The sequence below is a fragment of the Pogona vitticeps genome, chromosome 3, assembly GCF_051106095.1.
Source record: "Pogona vitticeps strain Pit_001003342236 chromosome 3, PviZW2.1, whole genome shotgun sequence".
Classification (NCBI taxonomy): Eukaryota; Metazoa; Chordata; class Lepidosauria; order Squamata; family Agamidae; genus Pogona; species Pogona vitticeps.
Genome location: NC_135785.1, coordinates 67,648,934 through 67,672,805, shown reverse-complemented (window position 1 = coordinate 67,672,805; position 23,872 = coordinate 67,648,934). Strand labels below are relative to the sequence as shown.

The window sequence follows — 23,872 nt, the reverse complement described above, 5'->3', positions numbered from 1 at the left end:
GACTGGACCACAGCAAACTATGTCAAGTCCTTAAAGAAATGGAAATGCCTGACCACCTTATCCATCTCTTGAGAAATCCATATGTGGGACAGGAAGCAACAGTCAGAACTGGATATAGAACAACTGATGGGTTCAAAATTGGGAAAGGAGTACAACAAGACTGTATATTGTCTCCTTGCTTATTTAATTTATATGCAGAATACATCATGCGAAAGGCTGGACTGGATTAATCCCAAAGCGGAATTAAGATTGCCAGAAGAAATAACAACCTCAGATATGTAGATGATACCACTCTGATGGCAGAAAGTGAGGAGGAATTAAAGAACTTCTTAATGAGGGTGAAAGAGGAGAGCGCAAAAATGGTCTGAAGCTCAACATCAAAAAAACTAAGATCATGGCCATTGGTCCTATCACCTCCTGGCAAACAGAAGGGGAAGAGATGGAGGTCATGACAGATTTTACTTTCTTGGGCTCCGTGATCACTGCAGATGGTGACAGCAGCCGCAAAATTCAAAGACGCCTGCTTCTTGAGAGGAAAGTGATGACAAACCTAGACAGCATCTTAAAAAGCCACCTTTTTTCCCACCTTAATTCAAGCCTTCTGTTTTGCTTGCCTGTTCCTTTTTTCATAGTTTTGAGTCAGTCTCTCTGTCTCTCTCTCTCTCTCTCACACACACACACACAGAGACACACACACACTCCATTTTCTACATACTGTACATTTAAAGAAGCTTGATGAAGCCGTCGATCTCTCGCATCTTCTTTCCCCTCGTTAACTGAAGCCTTCCCCTTCTCCTGCTTGCTTGCTTGCATTCATCTCTGGCGGAAGCAGTCATTCACAAGCCTGATTGATTGCCTGGGGCTGTAAAACCCTAAACAATCAAACAGGCTAATTTCTGATCTCTGAAATAACAGATTTAAAGTGCCCTGCCATAACCAAGGAAGTAACAGGGAGAGGTAGCTTACAATTTGAGGTTTGGCTGCAGGGGTGGGGGATGGGGGGTAGTGTTCTGCTCATTACCCCCAGGATTTTCACTTTTATCCCATTTGGGGTAAATTACCCCTGTTCTCCAACCACTACTTTAAACAGCACAGCCCGGCCTCAGGCTACCCACAGGTGCTTTACCAGAGGCATAAGGCTGGGCCTTCTAGGTGTCCTCTCCTCTTTGGCTGTATGGGTATGTGTGAGAAGGATAAGAATGAAGACGTCAACTACCAAGCTTTGACAGCAGGCAAAGAAGGAAGCAGTATCTCCTGATACTGGATAACTACTGGCCAGTCTTTTATATTTCATTCTTGAGCAAGATGCTGAAGCAAGTCATGGCTTCTCAGCTCTAGGGGTTCCTGGATGACTGGGATTATCTAGATTCATTTCAGTTGAATCTTCAGATCTGGTTATGGGACGAAGACTGGTTTCAGCACGTTGGTTTATGACCTACGTCAGGAATGGGACAATGCGAGTGTGTCCCTGTTGGTTTTGCTGGGCTTCTCAGTGGCTTTCAATACCATCAACCATGGTATCTCCCTGGGCCATCTCTCTGGAACTGGACTTGGAGGCACTGTTTTACAGCAGCTCTGGTCCTTCCGGGAGGGCACAACTCAGAAGGTGGTGCTGGGGCACTCTTGGTCAACAACCTGACTGTTAACTTGCAGAGTTCATCAAGGTTCTGTTTTGTCTCCTATACTATTTAACATTTAAATGAAATCACTGGGAGAAGTTTTCTGAAGTTTTGAGGTTTGGTGTCACTAGAGTGTAGATGACACACAACACTATCTCTCCTTTCCATCTAAATTTGAGAAAGCTGTTTTGCTTCTAGATCAGTTTCTGTCAGTAATGGACTGGATATGAGTGAATAAACTGAATCCAGGCAAGGCAGAGGTGCTCCTGGGCACCTGAAAGGCAGAAAAAGGATGGTGTTACACTCCCTCTGAAAACACAAATAAATAGCTTGGGTGTGCTCCTGGATTCGTCACTGAACCTGGATGGCCAGGTTTCAGTTGTGGCCAGGAGTGCCTTTGCACAGTTAAAACTAGTGTGCCAACTGTGCCAGTTCCAGGAGAAGTCTGGTATGGCCATGGTGACACATGACTTAGTTACATGAATGACTGTAATCCACTCTATGTGTGCATCCAGTGCTGTCAGTTTATGTACTATGTGAATTGGCACTGTATTAACAGTCCTTCTAAAGCAATGGTCCCCAACCTTGGGCCTCCAGATGTTCTTGGACTTCAGCTCCCAGAACTCCTGGCCAGCAGAGGTGGTGGTGAAGGCTTCTGGGAGTTGTAGTCCAAGAACATCTGGAGGGGCAAGGTTGGGGACCACTAAGTATTTAATATATTTGTACCTTGACCCAGTTGGGTTTGAACTGCAGGTTGGCTTGTAACCCATTGCACAAAACCAGTATTCCTCAAACTCTTTATAAGGTTTTAATTCATTTTTAAGTATCAATAGTTCAGTACACTTGGGTCCATCTCTTCCTCCCATTCTGTGTACCATTCCTCAATTTTTGCAAGAGTTGAGGGTGTGTAGCAGGGCTGGGGACTGTCCAGTAATTCAGGGCAACAGCTTTAACCACCAACCAGAGCTACCACTGGCACTTGAAAAAAATGCTCTGTCTTGACTATAACTTGGGAACACTCCAGGTATTGCCATAGGAACATATCTCTCAGAATAGTGCAGTGTCATATTTGTTACTTAACATCTGCCTGACTATACCATCTCCAGTGTGAATAATCCCTTTTTGACTGAATACATAAAACAAAACATCTGGCAGCAGTGAGCCCATTCCTTCTGGCCCATTCTGCTGCCATGGGAATAGCCATGGCTTTAAAATTAATTGCCATCCTTCACAGTGATTGTGGATCTTCCCTCCAGCCATAGGAATTAACACATGGCAGGAGACGTAAGTTTCTGAGGTGATCAGGAACAGAAATTACTAGGGTACATAAATCTAGTTTCGGAACTCCAGGCACAGCTTGACACTTGACAAATTCCACTGGTAAACATCTGACTGTCTTCACTGGGCACCAGCTTCGTATAGACTCCCCATGAGAGACTTATAGACTTGTGTTTTGCACACAACTAGCAAGGAATTTATGTGTAGACTCAGATGATTTTGCACCCCTTTTTAATATTAACTCTTTCTCCTGGATATCCTCTTGATATCTTTAATGAACGGAATGTTCAGAAATAAAAATTTCTAAAATGTATTTAGCAAGCATGTATCTAAAAATTTGAAGTTACAGGCATATATTTGTATAAAGAAATGAATGAATATATATTTCAAAATCGACAATCTTATACAAAACTTCAGCTCATATATACTATAGGCAGTATTCAGTCTAAAATGAATGGTGACTCACAAAAACAATATCTTCTATACTATACAATTTAATATTCAAAGGACACAATGCTTAGAGATGCATTCTTAATGTCTGAAAAAAGAGACATAAACTTAGAAGTCACTGTGGAAAGTTATTTAAAATCTATTTTGTGAAAGTACGTATTTTCAAATATTATAAAAGCATAGTAAAGCATTAGGCGTTCTAAATAATTCACATCTTACTCGTATTGCATAATTCTAACCCACTTCTGGCAGAGATTTTCCTCTCCCTCTCAATGAAAACAAAGCACGTGTCTTTTTAAATTCCCAAACAGTGTGTAATTTATATACTTTGTCCCAGGCATAGTCAAAACAAAATCTTCATCAAAGTTTAGACTTCTCAGCTTTTGATAAACTCAGAAGTTGAAGGCCGCTTCAGATTTTGCCATGTCCAGGCCCTGGCCTTCTCAAAGTCAAGCTACTGCAAGGTCTTAGCTAAAATTCCCCTTCCTCTGAACAATACTGGCCAGTATAAAGCAGTATACTGTCAACACAGAACATATTATATTCATTCATGATATAGAATATATACTATTTTATACTCCCTTCTTTCAATAAAATGTTTCCCCATTTAAAACCTGTTATTTTCACCCACCATACCATTTATTAACTGCCAATGGAAAGCGTCAGGAAACTTCAATGTGTCCAAAATGCTGCAGCTAGATGGTTAATGGGGGCTGGTTACAGGGATCACATAAATGTGTGCTGTAACACTACCCCCCCCCCCGCCGCCCATTACAGGAGCTCCCTGCTGATTAGAGATGGGCACCTGTGGTTCATGTTGATTCATCCTTTGGACAAACAGATGTTTGGCAGTTCCCAGCCTTGTGACTTCCACTGGGCACTCACTCAGAGTTAGCGCCTCAGCTTCCCTGCCCCACCTCTTCTGGGCACTGCCCTTGAGTGGGTGGCCATCTGAGGAGGTGGGGCTGGGAACCAGTTCAGTGGTTTGTGTGCCCATCTCTACTGCTGATCCATTTCCAGGCAAAATTCAAGGTGCTGGTTTTAACTTATAAAGCTCTAACCAGCTTGGGTCCAAACTATCTCAAGGACAGTATCTCCCTTCATGCGGCTGCCTAGTGATCAGATCATCAGGGGAGGTTTCTCTCAGTCTCACCACCCTCAGCAGTGCGCTTGGTGGGGACACAGGAAAGGGCCTTTTTCTGTTGCTGCTCCCAGGTTCGGAAACTCCCTCCCATGGGAGGCCAGGCTGCTCCCAACTTTGCTATCCAAAGTGGACAAACTTTTTCAGACAGGTTTTCTCTTAGTGTCTGTCTGAGTTTTTTAAATGAATTGTTGCATCTTGTTGCTTTGAATATGTTTTAGTGTAGATTTTGTTAACTTTTTTGTTTAGTGTGGTATTTGTCGGAAATATGGGAAATGCTACAGGATTGGGATGGTCTGATTCACATTTTCTGCTGATCCCATGACATAAAAGAAAATGCAAATTAACCATGAAACCACCACCCTGTAGTTTTTTCCTTCAGTGCTAGGGCTTATGTGTGCTGGGGGAGTGGCACAGATCCAGCCTCAGAGTTACATTTTTGGCTGACAGGCAGGCAGGCAGGCAGGAAATTGGCTGAACAGCCTTGTTTACAGATTATTAGGGTAGTTATGTTACCGTGTCCCCTGTAAAGCTACAGGAAAGCTACATTAAGAAGTTGAAAAGAAGGCTGTTTAGCAATTTCCCTTCTTCCTGTGTGGCCAGTTATTATGAACAAATCTGGAGAAACTGAATTCCCTGGTGCAACTTCATAGTGAGTGCATTTGTATTTCTCTTGCTGTGTAGTTGCACTCTGACTTCTACAGATGAAAGGAATGAAATGATTTGCTGCTCTGTGATTCTTTTTCAACATGAATCTGCTTAAATGTGTTGCATGCCTTGTAGAAATATAATCAATATGAAATACAATGCATATTTGCATTGGGTTGCCATAAAAAAGACTCAGCAGTACATAATAATAGATATAATCGCTTCTAACTTATGGCAAACTTTTCCGGAGTTGTCTAAGTATACAGTACTCTGAAGTGGTCTACCATTACTTTCTTCTGCAGGTGCTCTGGGACTGAACAGTTTATACAAGGCTACAAAGGCTGGCTAGACTCCCAGGAGGCACAGTGGAGAATCAAGCTCCCAGTCTCTGACTCTATATCTAGGTATTCAGCTTACTGAACTATCCAGCCAGCTGGAATATATGCTTACTCAAAAGTAGACTCCATTGAAATAAGTGGAACTTCTTGCTAATTGAGAAAATACAGTACCAACATATTTCTCCAACTCTGGCCGCATTGCATTGGCTGCCCATTCATTTCCGCGTCGACTTCAAAGTCTTAATGCTTACTTACAAGGCCCCAAACAGTTTAGGACCTCGATACTTGGCGGAACGCCTGCTCCCACCAAGGTCTACCCGGATCACCCGTGCGAGTCAGGAGGTGAGGCTGAGGAGCCTGATGCTGAGAGAGGCCCAGAAGGAAAAGACACGAAACCGGGCCTTCTCGGCGGTGGCTCCTCGCCTCTGGAACAACCTCCCTTCAGAGATTCGTGCAGCTGGGAATCTTTAAAACCCAATTAAAAACATGGTTCTACATCCAGGCCTTCCCTCCAGTCAATACCTGATTTCTTTTCTATTCCTTCTTATTTTATTCTCACTCTATTTTATTGTAACTGTATCAAATGATTATGTAATGTTCTTGTGTTTTATTGTTTTATCCTATACTGGAAGCTGCCTAGAGTGGTGGAGTAGACCAGATAGACGGGGTATAAATCAAACAAACAAACAAACAAATAAAATAATTGTGTGGAGAACTGCAGTGTTAATGGTACAATTTTTCCACACATTCACTCAGAAGTAAGTTCACTGCCTTCAATTATATTTACTTCCAGATAAGTTGATATAAGATTGCAGCCTGAATGAAAATAGTGTCATATGGAAGTTCAGAAGTTTATAATGAAGATTTTTTTAAAAAAATCATCCAAATGCTTAGCCTCTCCTTTCTTTCCAGTACTTCACAGCAGCCAGAATTTGAAGCAGTATGTTTGAACCATCTAAACCAGTGATAGCGAACCTATGGCACGCGTGCCACAGCTGGCACAAGCCATAAGTCGCCATAAATACTTACCTGCCCTCCAATCCTGGATTTCGGCACTCCTCTCTGCTGGTGCAGTGGTCTAGTGGAGGGGTGCAATGGCGACCATTACCGGTCTATCCCAATGGGGGATTGGAGGACCAGTAAGTATTTATTTGTTAATACTGCTCGGGAGGGGGGAACAAGCATTTAACCCTGGCAATACAGGTGCAGTTGTTTTTTTTCTAAACTAAAACTTCAGCATTCGGGTTTTAATTGCAGTATTGTCACTTTGAAATAAATGTTGATTTTGTGTTGCACTTTGGGCACTCGGGCTCAAAAAAGGTTCACCATCACTGCACGAGGCACTCAGAGGCAGCCACTGCCCTCAAGCAGCAGATTTTGCAGTACCAGTGTATTTTTGCCATCTATCCATGGCATAGATCCACATGAATTTTAATCTACGCACATCTCCAAATCATTGCCCATCTCCATTTATTTATTTATATTTATTTATTTATTGGACTTATATACCGCCCCATAGCGCTACAAGCACTCTCCGGGCGGTTTACAATTTTAATTATACAGGCTACACATTGCCCCCCCAGCAAGCTGGGTACTCATTTTACCAACCTCGGAAGGATGGAAGGCTGAGTCAACCTTGAGCCGGCTACCTGGGATTTGAACCCCAGGTCGTGAGCACAGTTTAAGCTGCAGTACAGCGTTTTAACCACTACGCCACGAGGCTCTTGCCATTTCCTCAGTTGTGGCACTGGCGTGAGAGGATGGACTGGAAGCTTCTTCGAAGGGGCATATTTTCTTCTCACTTGTACTCTGCAAGGAGCTGTCCATGGAGTGCTCATGGTGTTGATCATGATGAGGCTTGCCAGAGGGAATGAGCTGCTGTGCCAGGAAATGGCTGGGCTCCCCTGAATCTCCAGGCCAGGCAAGCAAATATGAGGAGCAGTGGTGGAAGGGAAGGAGCGAGTCTTGTTTATTGCTACGGGGTGGCCATAGTATTTGGGTACTGTGACGGACAGGTCAGTAACCACTCCTGTCCATGACAATGGAACCCTGATTCAGGAGCCAATGGCTGTACTGAAAAGGTGGGACTAGAGATATATAAGAGAATGGATGACAGTTAAAGAGCAGTTAGTTAGAGAGGATTTCAGTTAGAGTAAGGGATGAGTTAGGGATATGAGTTGGAGAAAAGCAAGCAGTTTAGGCAGTTAGGACCAGTCTTGTGTTAGAGAAGAATAGGGAAATAAGGAACAAGATAAGAAATGAATAAATACCTTGAGTAACATGATTATACATAAGCAAATATAAATGTTATTAAAGCACAGTTGATTGAATGAATAACATAAGACCATCCATGATTAACTTTATATGATTTGCTTATGAACACTTAAATAAACATTGATTTATTGAATAACACTGATTTAAGAGTCATATTTGATGTAGTGAGGAGTGACTCCTGGTGGCAGCGGGAAAGGGTTGAAAAATAAATTTCACACCTGAAAGTGAACTTGGGTTGGGCGGAAAAACACAGGGGAACTAAGGGTGTGTGACAGGTACCCAACTCCAACCCTCTCTGAATGGCACTAGGGCACACTGGTTTCCTGTGTCTGCCCAACACGACACATAATACATTCGCTTAGTGTGAGTGTCCGTTTGTCTTCACCTCCCCCATTTCTAATAAATCAACAGACGATTTCGAATTAACAAACTCAGCTTCATTTATTAACAGAGGGACAGGTACAGAAATGTCAAACAGACTGGGAACAAACTTCTCCTGAGGGAGCAACGGCTCCAACATGGGCAACCAAAAGGGGCCCATGGACCAGCCTGAACCCTTTCAGGTTCTTGGGGTACCCCGTCTTCGGGATCAGGAATCAATAGAGGGGTGGTCTCCTCATCCCCACTCCATCCCCAGAATGGGGACCCTTCACCAAGCTGGATGTCCCAGGCAATACCCCATCCTTCTCAACTCCTCCAAATGCCATGCCCTTTTCGCCTCACGTTCTCTTTCCACAGCTGCTTTCTCTTCTTTCAATTTCCTCCACCACTCGCAGGTCTCCGTTTCTCCCCAATAGGATGGGCGCTGAGGCAAGCCCCTCTTTCTACGGCTTTCCGCCTCTTGCTTAGGCACACGGGCCAGTTCCCACTTCCCAGTCCATGGGTCCTGCATCCACACAGATTCCCATCCCCCCGGGATGGCGTCCCAAGTACCAACCAGCTCCCACCTCAGCTACTGCCCTCCCCCCTCCTTTCCCGCCAAAACCAGGGGTGTCTGAGTTGCCACTGATAACCCTTTCAGTCCCTCTTCCAAGTCGAAGGTGTCCACAGCTTGATGTATCAGCTTGGGAGGGAAGGGACGAGGAGCGGTCTGGGTTCCTACAGTCGCCTTTGGGCGGGACGGCACTCCCATCATCACTTCTTGACCCGGAGTTCGGGTCCTACACTTAGCTCAGACAGAGAATCCACAATGCCTAGCTGACTCCCTCACATATGCATTGAGAAATATTATGTTCCCAATTCCTGTGACATCACAAGGCCCCACACCATGACTTCACAAAGACCCACCCCAGATATAATGAAGGGATGGGGAAGATAATCCCATGACAGCCCTTGACAAACAGGACAGCACTTCAAAACCATTCCTAAAATTCTTTTATTGGTTTTGGAAAAGAGGCTAAACGGGTATCCTCAGTGGAGACAACGGCCTGGTTCAGCTCCAGCAGGACGCCTACCTTCTGGTCCCTCGTATCCCCCTGGGGAAGAGGCCGCATCGGGCCCTGCAAGAGAAAGAGAGAGAAAAAAACAACTAAGGGGTGAGCTCGTCCACCGCCATCAACCAGCTTCAACCCAAGTGTATCCACCGACCAATGTTCTGGCAACTTCATCCTGAAGTTCCGCCTGCCAACATCCACTGGCTTCCACCGGGAATATTCACCCATTCATCCCTTCCACTCCGCTTCTGAAGCCAGCCTCCGCCAGCTCCCAAATGCTTGGGTAACACACAGACCCCGGCGACATCCCCACGGGAATGCCAGCCAGCCCATTCACACACACACACACACACACACACACACACACACACACACACACACACACACACACACACACACACACACACACACACACACACACACACACACACACACACACACACACACACACACACACACACACACATACAGCCACACCCCCGACACACACACCTTCATTCCACCAGCCATTCACACACATGCCTGGGCTTCCATCCACCGATATCCTCCAAGCTTCCGCAGCTGGTTTCAGGAGGCTAACGTCCACTGTCTTCATCCGCCAACCTCTGCCAGCCTCTGCCAACTTTCCCCTGGTCCATCACCAATATCAACCAGCTTCAAGCCACAGATCTCCGCCAGCCTCAAGCTGTTAACTCACAAGCCCACTTAGCAAGTTCATCTGCTTTTGCAAGAGAAGTTGCCTTGGGCAGAAGGACTGGGTCCCCTGCAACCCCTGCCACTTTCTCTGCCAGACTGCCCTCTGGCCACTGGCCTCACTTCTGGTCTCCTGCCCTACCCAGCAAGCCCCTTTTATCTGCCAGCAGAGAGGTGGGGCTCTGTGAGGTCACAAAGACCCAGGAGAGTGGGCTTGGGTTCCCAAGGTGACAGCAGCACCCTCTGGATTGGCTGAGTCCTGAAGATGATGTCAACAATCCCTCTGATCATGTGATTCATCCACAAAAGCTTGCATTTTGCATGATTTTTGTGGCCTGTAAATGTATCCCCTGTCACCTCTGATTGTTAAATCTCCCCATGTTGGCCTTTTGACAGGATTCTAGGCTGGTGCTCCAAAAAGTTATCTTCCAGCATTTGTACCAAAAGGAACTTTCCTAAGCTCTGAGCTAGAGGGAAAAAATGAAAGTAATAAATGAATAAGGATGAGCACAGTCACACAATGAAGCCTTTGACCCTTTGGCCTCTTTTTGGACATTTTTTTTTCTTGCCCTTGCCATGAAAAAGATATTATAAGGAGCCTGTTAAGAAAACAACCTAGGTTTTTGAAACACATACAAGTATTTTAACACCATCCCTGCACTATCAAAGATGCAGCTGTGTTTCAAAGATTCTCCCAGCCTTTGGAACTCCCTCCCACTGGAAGGCAGATTTGCCCCACCAGTAAGTAAGTATTTGTTAATACTGCCCATGGGGGGGGGAAACAAGCATTTAACCATTGCAGTGCAGGAACGGCTGCTTTTTCTAAACTAAAACCTCAGCATTCAGGTTTATTTGAAGTATCGGCACTTTGAAATAAATAAGTTGATTTTCTATTGCAGTTTGGGCACTCTGGCTCAAAAAGGTTCACCATCACTGATCTAAGCCAAGAGAAGGGAAAGGGTGGCTCTCCAGATATTGATGGACTGCAGCTCCCATCAGGCCAGCCCACCAAGGCTAGCTACATTTGTATCAGCTTGCCATGGCCTTTAAATGCAAACAAGCTGTGCTTAGTCCAGCTGTGTGTAGGAGAAACAAGGCTTCCTTAGGCTATGATGTTGAAGCTGGTTTGTTTTTAACTATAGTTCAGATTTTAGGATTCCAGTTATGTAGCAAACTATTATAAATCTCAAATGGAATCAGAAGCAACCCTGAAGGAAGGCTAGCCTTATTTTTCTAATACTAAACCATAGGGATACTGTTATATCCGATTGCATTTATAAATACTGTACTGTATATTTCCTATGCTGCACTATAGTTCTAGTACATGTTCCTGATACATAGTGCCTCACATTCTTATAAAATACAGTGGTGCCCCGCTAGACGCTTACCTCACATGACGTCAAAATTGCTTAACTGCAAAACGGTTCCAATGGGGTTTTTTTGCATTATGTTGATATTTAGCTGACAATGTTGGTAATAGCAGATACCTGTACAGGGAAACAAAGCTATCAATACTTCTTTTTCCTGTCCCTAACAGTGCAATCTGATGAATATTTTATCAGAAGGGAGTTCCACAGTGTTTAACATGGGGTTTGCTCCCTTTTATGTCTTTTCAGAACCATAGATTCACCCCATGATGCTTTAAAACCGTTATCTGAGAACACACGAACCACTGAGATCAATGGGCTGTACAGTACTGTACATTTGAAAAGTCCAAAGCTGGTTCATGGCTCCTTATATAGTAATCCAATAAAGGTATCGTCTAGCCTCAGACTTGGTTGCTACAACTGCATCGCATGGTCCGTTTTTTTTTATTTGTCTGTTTACAGTCTTGGAATTTAAATGATTGCAGGCGTTTCACTTAATTTTTTAGAAACCGAGCACACGATCCAGCCAAACGCTCTAGCCCTAAACAGGCGCGCTGGTAAATTAGCCTCACTGAATTCACTGAGGGTTTGATCCCGATTAAAAGTGTGTGTCTGTGGGGGGGGGGGAGGAGGAACAGCTTTAAGCTAAAATCAAGCATCTTCATTGGTTGTTTTCCATCAAGGTCAGACTGGGATGTTTCCAAGGGTACAAAGTGCACCTTGGTAAAACACACCATTCACTGGCCGTCGTCGTTTACTTCCAGACCCTCCCGCTGGCACGAGTGAAGAGAGGCGCGCCTCCCACGGCGGGGCCCAGGAAAAAAACCTCGGCGCCCGGAGCGACGCGATTTCTTGGTCCGGCCCCCTCGCTGTATTAAGCCAAGCGCAGCGCAGGCGGGTTCCACTTCCTTGCTAGCTCCGAAAATGGCTGCTGCTGGAGCGCTGCGAAGGTTACTGAAACCCTCGGTAAGTGCGGGCTCCGGAGGACCCGCTGCTGGGAAGGTGAAGGGCACCAAGGCGACGCGCGTTGCCTTGCCGAGACTGAACAGTTGCGTGCTTTTTTTTTTTTTTTTTTGCTTGCATGCTGTTTTGTCGAGATCTGCAGCGGCTGGACTTTGCCCGTGTCCGAGCAAAGGCCTGATCCACGCCTCCCTCTCTGCCTTTTTCTCTTCTGCAGCGGGGACAAGATCTTTTAAAAATGGACGAGAGGGGGCCACGGTTGGCCTTACCCTTTAGTTACAAGAAATGTCCCTCCCTCCTGGTCGGAAGGATCATCTATTTGTTTTTAATTCGGGCGCCTGAACTTGTCTGTAAAATGGGCTCATTCTATAGCCTCGTCCCAATCTCCAAGCCTCTTTGGACAAAGGCCGGTGAAAAGTAACTCCAGTAACGGATTCCTCCTACGTCGCTTTCCCCCGTCCTGATCCCTGGGTAGGCACCTTCACACACACCCCGGACGCTCATGTGGAGCAGTCCGGATTTTATCAAACCTGGGAATCTTCTTCGCACATTGTTCGTGGTGCTCTCCTTTTTTTGCTCCTATATTTTGTACAACTCTTTATTAGGCTTTTTAAAAAAACCCAGATCTCTCTGCCAAGGGCGGGTTCCAATGCAATTTTCCTCTTTTTCTGGTGCCTGTAGCCTGTTTTTCTTTTCTTTTTCAGGCTACTTGGACGGCCGCTTTCTCTTGGAAGGCGTGCGGGGCTGCCGGAAGGCATTTTGCGGCGCCTGCAGGCGGGCGGAAGTGTGTTGCGGGCGCGACTCCACCGTTTTCTCGGCTCCATTTCAGTACTAGTAAGTGCCTAGTCAAAAAAGTAGGGGTGTGCAGATTTGTGGTTTTGGACGACAACTCCCAGGATTGCCCGGGCTGCATTCTGGGAGTTTACAGCCCCAAAACACAAATCTGCACACCGCTTACAAATGAGTCAGTAGTACTGTAGTCACTTACAGACATGGGAGAAGTTCCTTTTTGGACTACTGCTCTCAAAATCTTGTGACCACTGGCAATATCTGGTTGCTAGGTACGTATTTGGAGAATTGTTACCCAGAACAAGAAGCTTTCCTTCTGTTTAGTCATACATCATGGTCCCCCGTTGTTTCATGAATGGTAGGGTTGCCAGATACATGTGTACGAAAAGGAGGACATAGAAAGCCAAAAAGGAGGACATATTTTTGGGGGGGGGCTCTGTGCACGGGGTGGGGTGGGGGACATGTCACTTTTGGAATTAGGTATTGGGGAGAATAGCTCTTTGATCATGGGGCAATACCATAACCACTCAACCTACTCAGTCTTGAAAGGTCAAAACTGGGAAAGTTACATTTTTTGGACTACAAAACTCAGAATCCACTGGCCACTGTGTTTTTGTGTTTTTAAAAAAGTTTAGAAACAAAAACAAAACAAATTACATATACACTTACTGGGCTCCCAGGACCAATGGAGACAACCTATTCCTTCCTTTAATGGAGACCCATCCCCCTTGTTTTATTTATTGCTTTTTTATTTTAATAAAAGCATAATAAAGTGAAATAAAAAGTTTAAAAAGTTGTGTGACAGATTTGAAACACTTTATTAAAACCAGAAAAAAAACAGAGTGTGGATTTCTCTCAGCTTGAGAAATGCAAAGGGTGGAGAAAATGGATTTGCAGACAGACAGACAGATAGACACAAAGCCATTTTCTCCACCCTTTGCAATTTCTCAAGCTGAGAGAAATCCGCTTGTGTGTGTGTATGTGTGTGTTCCAGCTCCCACAAGCATAGGGGATAACTCTGCATATGCTCCTGGACCTGGAAACACACTCTGCACATGCCCCAGGGTTGGGGGGGTCAGGGCAGAAGAGGGGGGATAAAAGTGCCTCCTGTTCCCCAGCTTTAGGAGGAAGGAGGGACCAGACTGGCCCCTATTTTCCTGGCTTTGAATCGCCACCCCCTCCAAACCCCAGACCAGCTTCCCCTCCAACAGGCAAGCAAGTGCACTCACTTCACTCCTGTCCAGGTTTCCATCCATCTCTTCCTCTCTTGCTCCTTCCTGCCTTATTCAGTTCTGGGCAGGAGCAGCCATCCACAAGCCGGAGATTGATTACTCGGGGGCTGGAACAGCCCTAAACAATCAAGCCACCTTATCTCCCTCCGATCTCTGAAAGAACCAGAGGATTTACCTCAACCAAGGAAGTAACAGGGAGAGGTTTGGCTGCAGGGGGTGGGGGAGAGGGAGGGGTGGGGTGAGATAGAAAAGCCAAACATTTTGAAGTTTTTTAGTCTTGCCTGCCAGACGGAGGACATGCTCCTGAAAAGTAGGACATGTCCTCCTTTTGCCGGACGTCTGGCAACCCTAATGAATGGTAATAAGAGCATCCTTCTCTCGTTCCTCTGGGATCATTCAACTCTCCAGCTCCAGCTCCCCCCCCTCCCAAATTAGTTGTTGGCAGTACTCTTCTCCATATTCTGAACTCGGTGGTGAATAATACTGGTTCCTGGTTACATCAGTTTGATTCCTCTTCAGCACTCTTGACTGCTTTCTGAAGATTCCTGGGATCTGAAGTTTGATAAGATGTTGCTGTGTTTCACAGGAGCCCTTTCGCAAAAATTCTGATTACCAAACTACAGGTTGCAGGATTCCATAGGATGGAACCACAGCAATTACAATGGAATCAAACTGCTGTAACTGTGTAGGTTTACACTGAAGTTGGCTGTGCCTTTTCCACCAGCTGGGCTGGCCAGGATTTCTGGGAATTGCAGTCCAAGAACACTTTGGTTACCTAAGGTTGGGAACCACTGGAGGAAAGGAGCTCTGCAAAGCCCTGATTTTTTGGGAAGGTGTCACCAACATTTTGACATGAAATTTTGTCAGCTATGGTAAATACCTTTTGAACAGCTCATATACTTCAAATGTTCTATTGGGGTCACCCTAAATTGCAGGTGACTTGGTGGCAGTTAAGGATCTGTGCTCAAGCAGAAATGCAGATTCTATTTTGAAATGACACCTGAAACCCATGAAAAGCTGTGTTGTACGAGCATTAGTAGCAGCAAGTCATATTTGTCCGTGCGACTAGAACATTTAACGAAGAGACTGTGCATAAGTCTACCATCATTTTTGATAACTTGTTCTGCTTAAGCTAATCATGGGGTTTAGGATATAATACAGGCCGTTGAAGCACCTTGAGGCCCTGGTTTTTTTTTAAGGACTAAGATCCTTCTTTCTTAGTATCTGTGATTTTAGTGCAAATTGCACTAAAATGTCTAGCCAGTCTTCATAATCTTAGGGAGTAGGACCTTGTTTTGTAAAAATGGAAACCCAGACATCACCCTGGGACACATGCTGAATTCAATGGCTGGAAGCACATTCTACATTTGTAGAGCATGGTCTGTTGAGCATACACAGGGCATGTTTTGAAATAGCTTGGTATTTGTCTTAACCGAATTGTTCAGATATGCAGTATAGTAAGAGCGGTTTCTTGTGCTCACTTCTCAAATGCTGTTACACGTTCAGCCAGTAATCAGGGCAGGAAAGATTGATCTGACTGTAGGAAATGTATTTGGGATAAATAGTGCAAAATGAAAGTGTGATATATATATATAGGCTTCAGCTGTCATTGGGCGTCTGTCTTGTTTCCTCTCAAAAGCTTGTTGTATAGATCTAACAATACCTGTGTCATTTCTGTCTTTTCCTAGGTCCCTCAAGATTTGTTCCTGCTGTCACTCAGCATGCTCCTTATTTTAAAGGTACAGCTGTGGTTGATGGGGATTTCAAAGAAATGAGCTTGGATGACTTCAAAGGGAAATACCTGGTTCTTTTCTTCTACCCTTTGGATTTGTAAGTTAGCATTTAAACGGTCTCTCCTTTCAGGGGGCAAATGTTTTCTGGAGATAAAGGCCTCCAGTAGATTAGTTGCTTTCACTTATATTCTGTCTGTCTTTATATGATAGGGTGGGTGTGCCTTTTTTTGTATGGCATTATTGATAAAATTGTAGTGCAGGTGGTCTCATCAGTGCCTTGCTGAAGAAGTTTATGAGTTTAAACTATACAGAAGAATTTAAAATATCTGGTTGTTGAAAAAAATTAGATGTTGTTTTGTTATGTAAATCAGGAATGAGGAATATAAGAATGGTTTAAGATATTGCTGGACTGTAATTCACATAATCCATCACCAGTAGCTATGCTGTATAGGACGGATAGGAGTTGTAGTCTGATAGCTTCTGAAAGGCCACATATTCTCTATCAGTAGTGAATAATCAGCAGTGGCATATTCAGCAAATGTAGAATGGAAGAAGTGGATATTTATAAAGACAAAGTTATGGGGAGTCTTAGGTTGCTGTCTAAACTATGCAACAGAGCTTTGAATTGCAGCCACTTAAGTATTTCAGGTTGAGATGGAACCTGTAAGGCAGTGCAATGCTGAGTTGTTGTAGAGCAGCAAATAGAAATGGGATATTCATATTCATATTGCTGGGGATACAAATACGAATATTGGCACCATGCGTGTCTGAGAAAACCGAACGCTCCCTCCAAAACCAGCAGGTCTACGTACCACTCACTGCGCAGCACACACAGCCAGGAGGAGGACACTGTTTTCCCAGGCACCTGTGGTGCCGATATCCTATGTTTAGCAGCAAAGTAACAGCTGGCAATAAGTTTACTAATAGTCTTTCTAACAGAATTAAGATGGAGGATACATTATGTGCTACAGAGTTGAGGGTGAGATGTTACTATATTAAAACAAATGTTTTTTCTGCTAGCAGTTTATATTGTGGGTTACATTGCCATTCCTAGTTTTAGCAATCAAGTTTTCTAATACCTTAATGAATGGCAGGTTTTAGGTGGGATAGACTTCTGGACTTGTAGTCTTGTACAGACGCATGGGGTATTGCCTCAGCAGGCAGGCAAACAGGCATTGAAATAAAACCTGTTGGTCTCTAAGGTGCCAGATTATCTAGTGTGATGTACAGTGAAAGATTAGGACTCCGGAGACCAGGGTTTGAATCTCTACTACTGTGGAGAATCATGGGGGTCATGGAACTGGTAAAACTATTCTTTAGCTATCTCACGTAACTTGAAAGCCCTGTAAGGATTGTTGTGAGTTGGTTGCTGCATATAACTAACTAAATAAGGTGCCAATTGTAGAGGTTGGTGCCTGGATCTCATGGGGTTCCTTTGGAATATGAGTTCAAGGTTCCTAAAAAAGGAGATGACAGATCCTCTGAAATGGAAACTGGGAAGTAAGAGTTCCAGTTTTGATGCTCCATTTCTCTGTGTACTTTCCAGGTGAAATAGCCTGTGACCCAGGTTTCTCTACTGAAACCAGTTGTGTCGGGGAAGGAATTATATTTTTAAAATAGGGTTGTATGTTTCCTCCTTTACATTCTGGTTGCATTTCTTTCCACTAGCACTTTCGTATGCCCAACAGAAATTATTGCTTTCAGCGACAAAGCAAATGAATTCCATGATGTGAACTGTGAGGTTGTTGGTGTGTCTGTGGATTCACACTTTTGTCACCTGGCCTGGATAAATACACCACGAAAGGTAGAGGATGGACTTTTTTTTTTCTTTTTTTTTTTTTAGAAAAAGTATTTGTCTTTCAGAGGAACTCTGCTATTCAGAAGGGAGAATTTGACAAAAAAAATAAATAAATGGAATAGTTTATTTGGGGAAAAAATAGCTCATAATTGATTGTTTAAAAATAAAATCTGATTTTTAAAATTGCTTTAAAATTATAAATATGACATTTCTCTTAGATAATGGCTATCTTACCATTAAATCTAGATATACAGTATGTATATTAGCTCAACAGTTCTTTTTAGTGACCAAAGCAATACCTTTGCTACATATACTGAGTTAATGGATGCCTTTCTAAAGGAAATGTGAGGCCTTATGGTAAGAATAAAACTGTAAATAATATTTTACTTGCAAATTAATGCAGTTTAATAGTAATCTTATAAGTTAGCTTAAGATTGAAATCGTTTATGAAGTGCATGAAGACATATTAGTGGGGGGAATATGAATTATTTTTGCCTTTTGTTGATTTAAGGCATTGGCATTCACACATGGTGAAAATCAATCATTTTGGCCAGTCACACAACCAGTTTTGACATTTCACTGACTGGCTGTTGTGCAGACAGGCATTGCACTTTGGACAGCTGGCAAAATGAATAAGTAGTTTCCTTTCTATAATTGGGTAACCCAGCAGGATTCTGGCCACTGATTTTTCTTCCCCTCATCGTAATTAATCATTCTTGTTACCATCTCTTTTTCAAAGGAACAGCTGTGTTGTCTGTGCAAGAATATCCAGATAGAAACAGAAATATAACATAAACAGAAACATAATGTAACATGGAAATAAAATAAAAACAGAGTGGCACCTTAAAGACTATCTGTTACATTTCAGTATAAGCTTTTATGGATACATTCACTTGTTCAGATATTTTAGAGTGAAATAAAACTACAGAAAGATTTATTTTCCTTTAAAATGTTGAAGAAGTAGATGTGTCCAAAAAAGCCCCCATTGAAATATAATAGTCTTTAAGATGCAACTATGCTTTATTTTGTTTTTGTCTTCCTTCAAAGAATTTGGTCCAGAGCTTTGAATCTTTGTTCCCATGTCATACCCATTGTCTTCCTTCACCTGGGATCTGTGAATATTTCCTGTGGTAAAAAAAACATCTATAGACCTGTTAAACGAGGGATCCTTTGGACTTAGTATTGCATTTATAGCAATTGGACTTGCAATTTTGCTGTGTTAATGATCCAACCTCATGTTTTGGAAGAGTTGGCCATTAGGCAGAGATTCTTTATTTCTCTAGTTTCTAATGGGGAGGGGACTAGCTTGGCAATTCCATCAGTTTAAATGAGGCTACACTTTGTGTCATGCCTGATAGCCTTGAAATAAGTGAACTCTTGCAGGAAGTGTTTGCAAAATTGAAGTACAAGTTAACAACAAGGTTGCTCAAAAACTGACCCTGGGCAGTCTCTGAAGGCTAATGAGACTTGTCAGCCATGTTTCAAGGATAGATTATTTATCTTCCTGACTTAATAGATACTGTGAAATTCAATAGAGCCACATGCCTATACTAATAACTAGCCTTGCAATGCCAGGGAAGCTTATGCAGAGTATGATACTGAGATTTCACCCTTGAGATATAAAATCAAACAGCTGAAACCTTATATTTTTGGCTAATTTGTTTGAATCGCTAAACCTAGAAGAAAAACACCTATTGTTACCCTCCTATTTTTATTTCACAACAGAGTGCTAGAATAGCCACATACCAAATCCCAATAGTATTACTTTTTGCTGAAAATTAGATCTGTCATAGACAAAAAGCAAGGATAGCACTCTATAGATTGACTGCATTTCTCTTACTTACCAGGCATAAAATCTAGTGCCTACCTGAAATTCAAAGGAAGATCTTCACTGTAGTTGATCAGATGCTATGTGTCTTCTCATATTGTCAAAACCTGGAAGTTCTCTTCCTGTTTTATCATTTGTGAACATTTTATTTACTTATTAAATGGTTATTAAAACATTACCCTAAGATTTGCATTACTTATTATTTATTCCCATGTAAATATTTTGACGTTGTACATATTTTACTCGTGATATTTCACATGTCATTCAGTAAAAGTCAGTTGGACAGCAGTCTTGTTTAAGTGTTTAGCCTGAAAATGTGTAGGCCTCAGAATGAAATGTGGGCACCTCAACCAGAATTCCCACAGATCTTTGTGTGTTCAGCTCAGAGTTCTATATACAGTAAGTGTGGTAAATAATGTTGAGCCAAATGCGTTTTATAGTACCTGTCCAGATCTATGAACAGGTACATGAAGGTCAGTAAGACTTTAGCATAGGATGGGGAAATGGAGAATGAACTTATATATATTTTTGGGACCCTTTGAGTCGTACATGCATTGTTGCTGGATAGGGCTAAGTGTTGAAAAGATATGGAATCCAGAAAATGAGTACTTTACTAAACTTAAGTTATATAAAGACTGTCCTAGTACTAGCTAAAGAACCATGATAGAATCTTTGTTCATCTGATGTTCCTTGTGTTTCTCTCTTTATTATTGTTGTTGTTGTTGTTGTTAAATTGTAAATTAATTCTAAGTTAACATGTCACGAAAATTTGTCTTCTGTCCAAATTTGATTGCATCTTTCCTTGCTCATAAAATGTTTTTCTCAAATATTATATTCAATGGGCTTTCCACCACAAATTTTTTCTGTTTAAAGAAAAAGTCTTCATATGGCTCTTTCCCCACTTAAAGCCTAATCCATTTTCTCTTTCATTAGAATGGTGGCTTGGGCCATATGAATATCCCTCTTCTTTCAGACATAACAAAACAGATCTCCCGAGATTATGGTGTGCTTTTGGAAGCCTCTGGCATTGCATTAAGGTGGGAGATTATTTTCCATTTATTTCCTTTAATGTTTCTGAGGTGAATTAAATTAAATTATTCAGTGTTAGAAGGTGGTCTTCTGGGGTGGTCTTCCATGAGCATTTTCCACAGTGCACATCATATAACCCTGCTAATATTGCACTTTAACTACCATAATCCCTCACCAGTGACTCTGCTGGCTAGAGCTGATGGCATATGTAGTTTAATAACATTTAGAGAGCCACAGAATACCTGTTCCAATTTAAAGGAGTTAACTAGAAAGAAGAGAGATTCACGGAAATACTCTATAGACTAGTAATAAATACCGTAAATGAAAGTGCATTAGTTTCTATGATAACATTGTTTTGCCTTAACCTCATTCAGATAGTATTCATGTTTTACAGTTACAATTAGGTACGCATACACAGGTTTATATAAAGTAAACTCGGTTCTTATAAGAGAGCATTACACGGTCCTTTATTTTGCTTATCAGTTCGTTGAAAGTGATCAAAGCTGTCGTTTCCTTGCTTTGTGAGTTTGGATACACTCCCTGAAGTCTGGATAACCTCCCAACAGTTTGTCCAGCTTGAGTCCCTGTTTCGTTGTCTATCCAGAGTGGGTATGTATTTCTTCTCATAGGAAGATGCATTGGTTTTTATAATTCCTACAGCTGCACAGCTAATATGGAAAACTATCTGAACAGAAACATAGTTTTATACTAGTTTTTTAGATGTTGTTATTACTCTTACAATAAAGCGAACTAGAAACTTGCCTATGCCTTCAGTGCTGGTTTTCATAAACCTGAGGACATCTCTCTTTCAAGAATGCAAGGCTTAGAACACACATGTCACTTTAGGACTGCACACTTGGGAATAATCGCAAGCCCTTTATTAAGGGAAGAACTGCAACAGAGCCTCAGCTTTATAGAAATACTGAAACAACTTGAGGTTCTCTAGACTGAAGGTGTAGGTGAGTTTCTATTTTGCTTTATTGTAAGAATAATGTATAAGCACCAGATATAAATGGTTGTTGTGGGTTTTTCGGGCTCTTTGGCCGTGTTCTGTGTTCGATATTTCTGTCTAGATGACGTTTTCCATATTAGCTTTGCAGCTGTGGGAATTATAAAAACCAATGCATCCTCCTGTGAGGAAAAGCAAGCACCCTCCGTGCATAAATACAATGAAATGAGGAAGGATGTGAGCCAGCAAAACTGTTTGTAGGTTATCCAGACTTCTGGGACTGTATTCAGACTTGCATAACAAGGAAACAGTGATTTTAATCACTTTTAACAAACAGATAAGCAAAAGAAAGGACTGTGTTATGCTCTAAGAACTGAGCTCACTTTATAATATACTTGCCTAGGTAAAGGTTCCCCTTGACATTTAGTCTAGTCGTGTCCGACTCTATGGCATGGTGCTCGTCCCCGTCTCCAAGGTGCAGAGCCAGCATTTGTCCATAGGCAGTTTCTGTGGCCACATAGCCAGCGCGACTAGACATGTAACACTGTTCCCTTCCCACCATGGTGGTACCTATTTATCTACTTGCATTTTTACATGCCTTCGAACTGTTAGGTTGGCAGGAGTTGGGAAAAGTGACAGCAGCTCACTCCATCTTCTGACCTTGCAGCACAGGCTTCTGTGGTTTAACCCGCAGCACCACCACGTCCTTTACTTGCCTATGTGCACCTAATTGTGCAATCCATGAATACTATCTGAATGTGAATTTTATCTGGTTGAGATAAAATCATATTATCATAGAAATTAATGTGCTTTAATTCACAGTACTTGTTACTAGTTTGTACCAATTTAAAGAAAGGCTGTCAGGCAGTACAAAGCAACTTTACATGTGTGGTAAGAGGCGGAGTCACTCAGACAAGGACTTTTCTGGGGTTATCTGCATTCTGTGTCTTTATGTTGTTGAAGAATAAAAAATCATTTGCTCATCTATATTTATTCCAGTTTATTGCACTTTTATTGTTAGTCTTTGGGAGTTGATAACCAACTAACATAAAACAACTACTTTAAAAGAACAAATAGTTGTACAAAATACAAGGATCAGTATTAGCTCTCTACAGGTTTAAAATCTGTATTGTTGGCAGTATACAATTCTATGCAATGTTCAAGGGTCACATGCTGAAAGAGTGTAGTGGGAGCCAGGGGCACAAACTTAAGCCTTGCGGTCTCCTCTCTTGGCTTCCTAGTGTGGATAGTAAAGGTCTGACAAGGAGCTTTAACTGGTCCTGTTCCTTTGCTCACCATTTTTGTGTACATTTTTTAAAAATAATTTGCTTTATTTCTTTGAAGGGGTCTATTTGTCATTGATCCTAATGGCATCATCAAGCATTTGAGCATCAATGACCTCCCAGTTGGTCGCAGCGTAGAAGAAACACTTCGGCTGGTAAAAGCCTTCCAGTTTGTAGAAACACATGGAGAAGTCTGCCCAGCAAATTGGACTCCAAACTCTCCCACGGTATGTTGCTGATAGTTGTGTCTTTAAACTATAAAAACTTCCAAGCCTTTATTTTTAGTATAGGAGAGAGGTTCAATTCTGGGCTTATTCAAACTGAAAACTGCTGATTACAGAGATTAACTTAAAAAGAAATCATTGTACAGTAGTCTCAGCTGTGCATGTAGAACATTCAGAGTTTGAAACAATATTTTAGAAAAATAGAGCATTATTTCATTCCTGTTATTCATTGCATTTTTGGAAGAGTAACTGGTTATCTTTTCTCATTACACTGTTGAGAAAGTAGTGTCTTACATGACTTATTGTGGTATTTGTTACTTTTCCATTACTATCAGTTACAGAAGAGAATGGGGGAGAAGTTTAGGCTGATAAGAGACTGGCATAGAACTATGCTCAAAACACGTCTAAAATACTTCGGAGTGCTAGATGCTGCTTAAAAGTAGCTTTTGAAGATAGTAGAAAATGTCATTTATTAAACCAGTAAAGTGGGGGGTTTTTGCCAGAGAAATGAGGCTGGGAGGGCACAGAAATAGCTGCAGAGCTGCACTTTACCTGATCCTAGTTTTGAAAGATGTGGATTATTAATAGTATTTAATTATGGTCTTGATTGAATATATAATTCAGTATTAATCTTCTGTTTTGATCGTTTTGCTTTGCAGATCAAGCCAAGTCCAGAAGGATCAAAGGAATATTTTGCAAAACTGAATAAATAAGGCCATGAACAAGGAGTTAATAATAGTATCTATTTCTTCAACTGACATCCTGTGAGAGCAAATGATTGTAATAAACATGCACAACTATTTTAA

At 42.3% G+C, this 23,872-nt stretch overlaps 1 protein-coding gene and 1 long non-coding RNA gene across 3 annotated transcripts; one reads left to right on the top strand and one right to left on the bottom strand.

The window, feature by feature from the left end:
• Window positions 1-9,107: 9,107 nt before the first annotated feature.
• Window positions 9,108-12,111, bottom strand: LOC140705958 (uncharacterized). The gene is made up of 3 exons (XR_013543185.1): window positions 11,976-12,111; window positions 11,263-11,361; window positions 9,108-9,247 (listed from the first exon to the last, which is right to left on the bottom strand). It is a non-coding gene; the product is annotated as an uncharacterized LOC140705958 (long non-coding RNA).
• PRDX3 (peroxiredoxin 3) lies at window positions 12,049-23,872 on the top strand. 2 transcript variants are annotated; one of them, XM_020786451.3, is made up of 7 exons: window positions 12,049-12,207; window positions 12,906-13,035; window positions 15,911-16,052; window positions 17,624-17,759; window positions 20,515-20,618; window positions 22,904-23,069; window positions 23,726-23,872. In XM_020786451.3, exons 1-7 carry the CDS (start codon window positions 12,166-12,168, stop codon window positions 23,777-23,779), a joined length of 774 nt encoding a protein of 257 aa, XP_020642110.3. In that variant the 5' UTR covers window positions 12,049-12,165; the 3' UTR covers window positions 23,780-23,872. The 2 variants fall into 2 exon arrangements, with proteins under 2 accessions (XP_020642110.3, XP_078245743.1); XM_078389617.1 differs by lacking the exon at window positions 12,906-13,035 and having other exon boundaries at window positions 12,070-12,207.

What these genes read in the sequence shown, in the direction of transcription:
- PRDX3 (XM_020786451.3), top strand. Translation starts at nt 12,166, where the DNA reads ATGGCTGCTGCTGGAGCGCTGCGAAGGTTACTGAAACCCTCG. An exon ending in TCGGCTCCATTTCAGTACTA is followed by an intron (nt 13,036 to 15,910) that starts GTAAGTGCCTAG and finishes GTCTTTTCCTAG; the next exon opens with GTCCCTCAAGATTTGTTCCT. An exon ending in GGACTCCAAACTCTCCCACG is followed by an intron (nt 23,070 to 23,725) that starts GTATGTTGCTGA and finishes TTTGCTTTGCAG; the next exon opens with ATCAAGCCAAGTCCAGAAGG.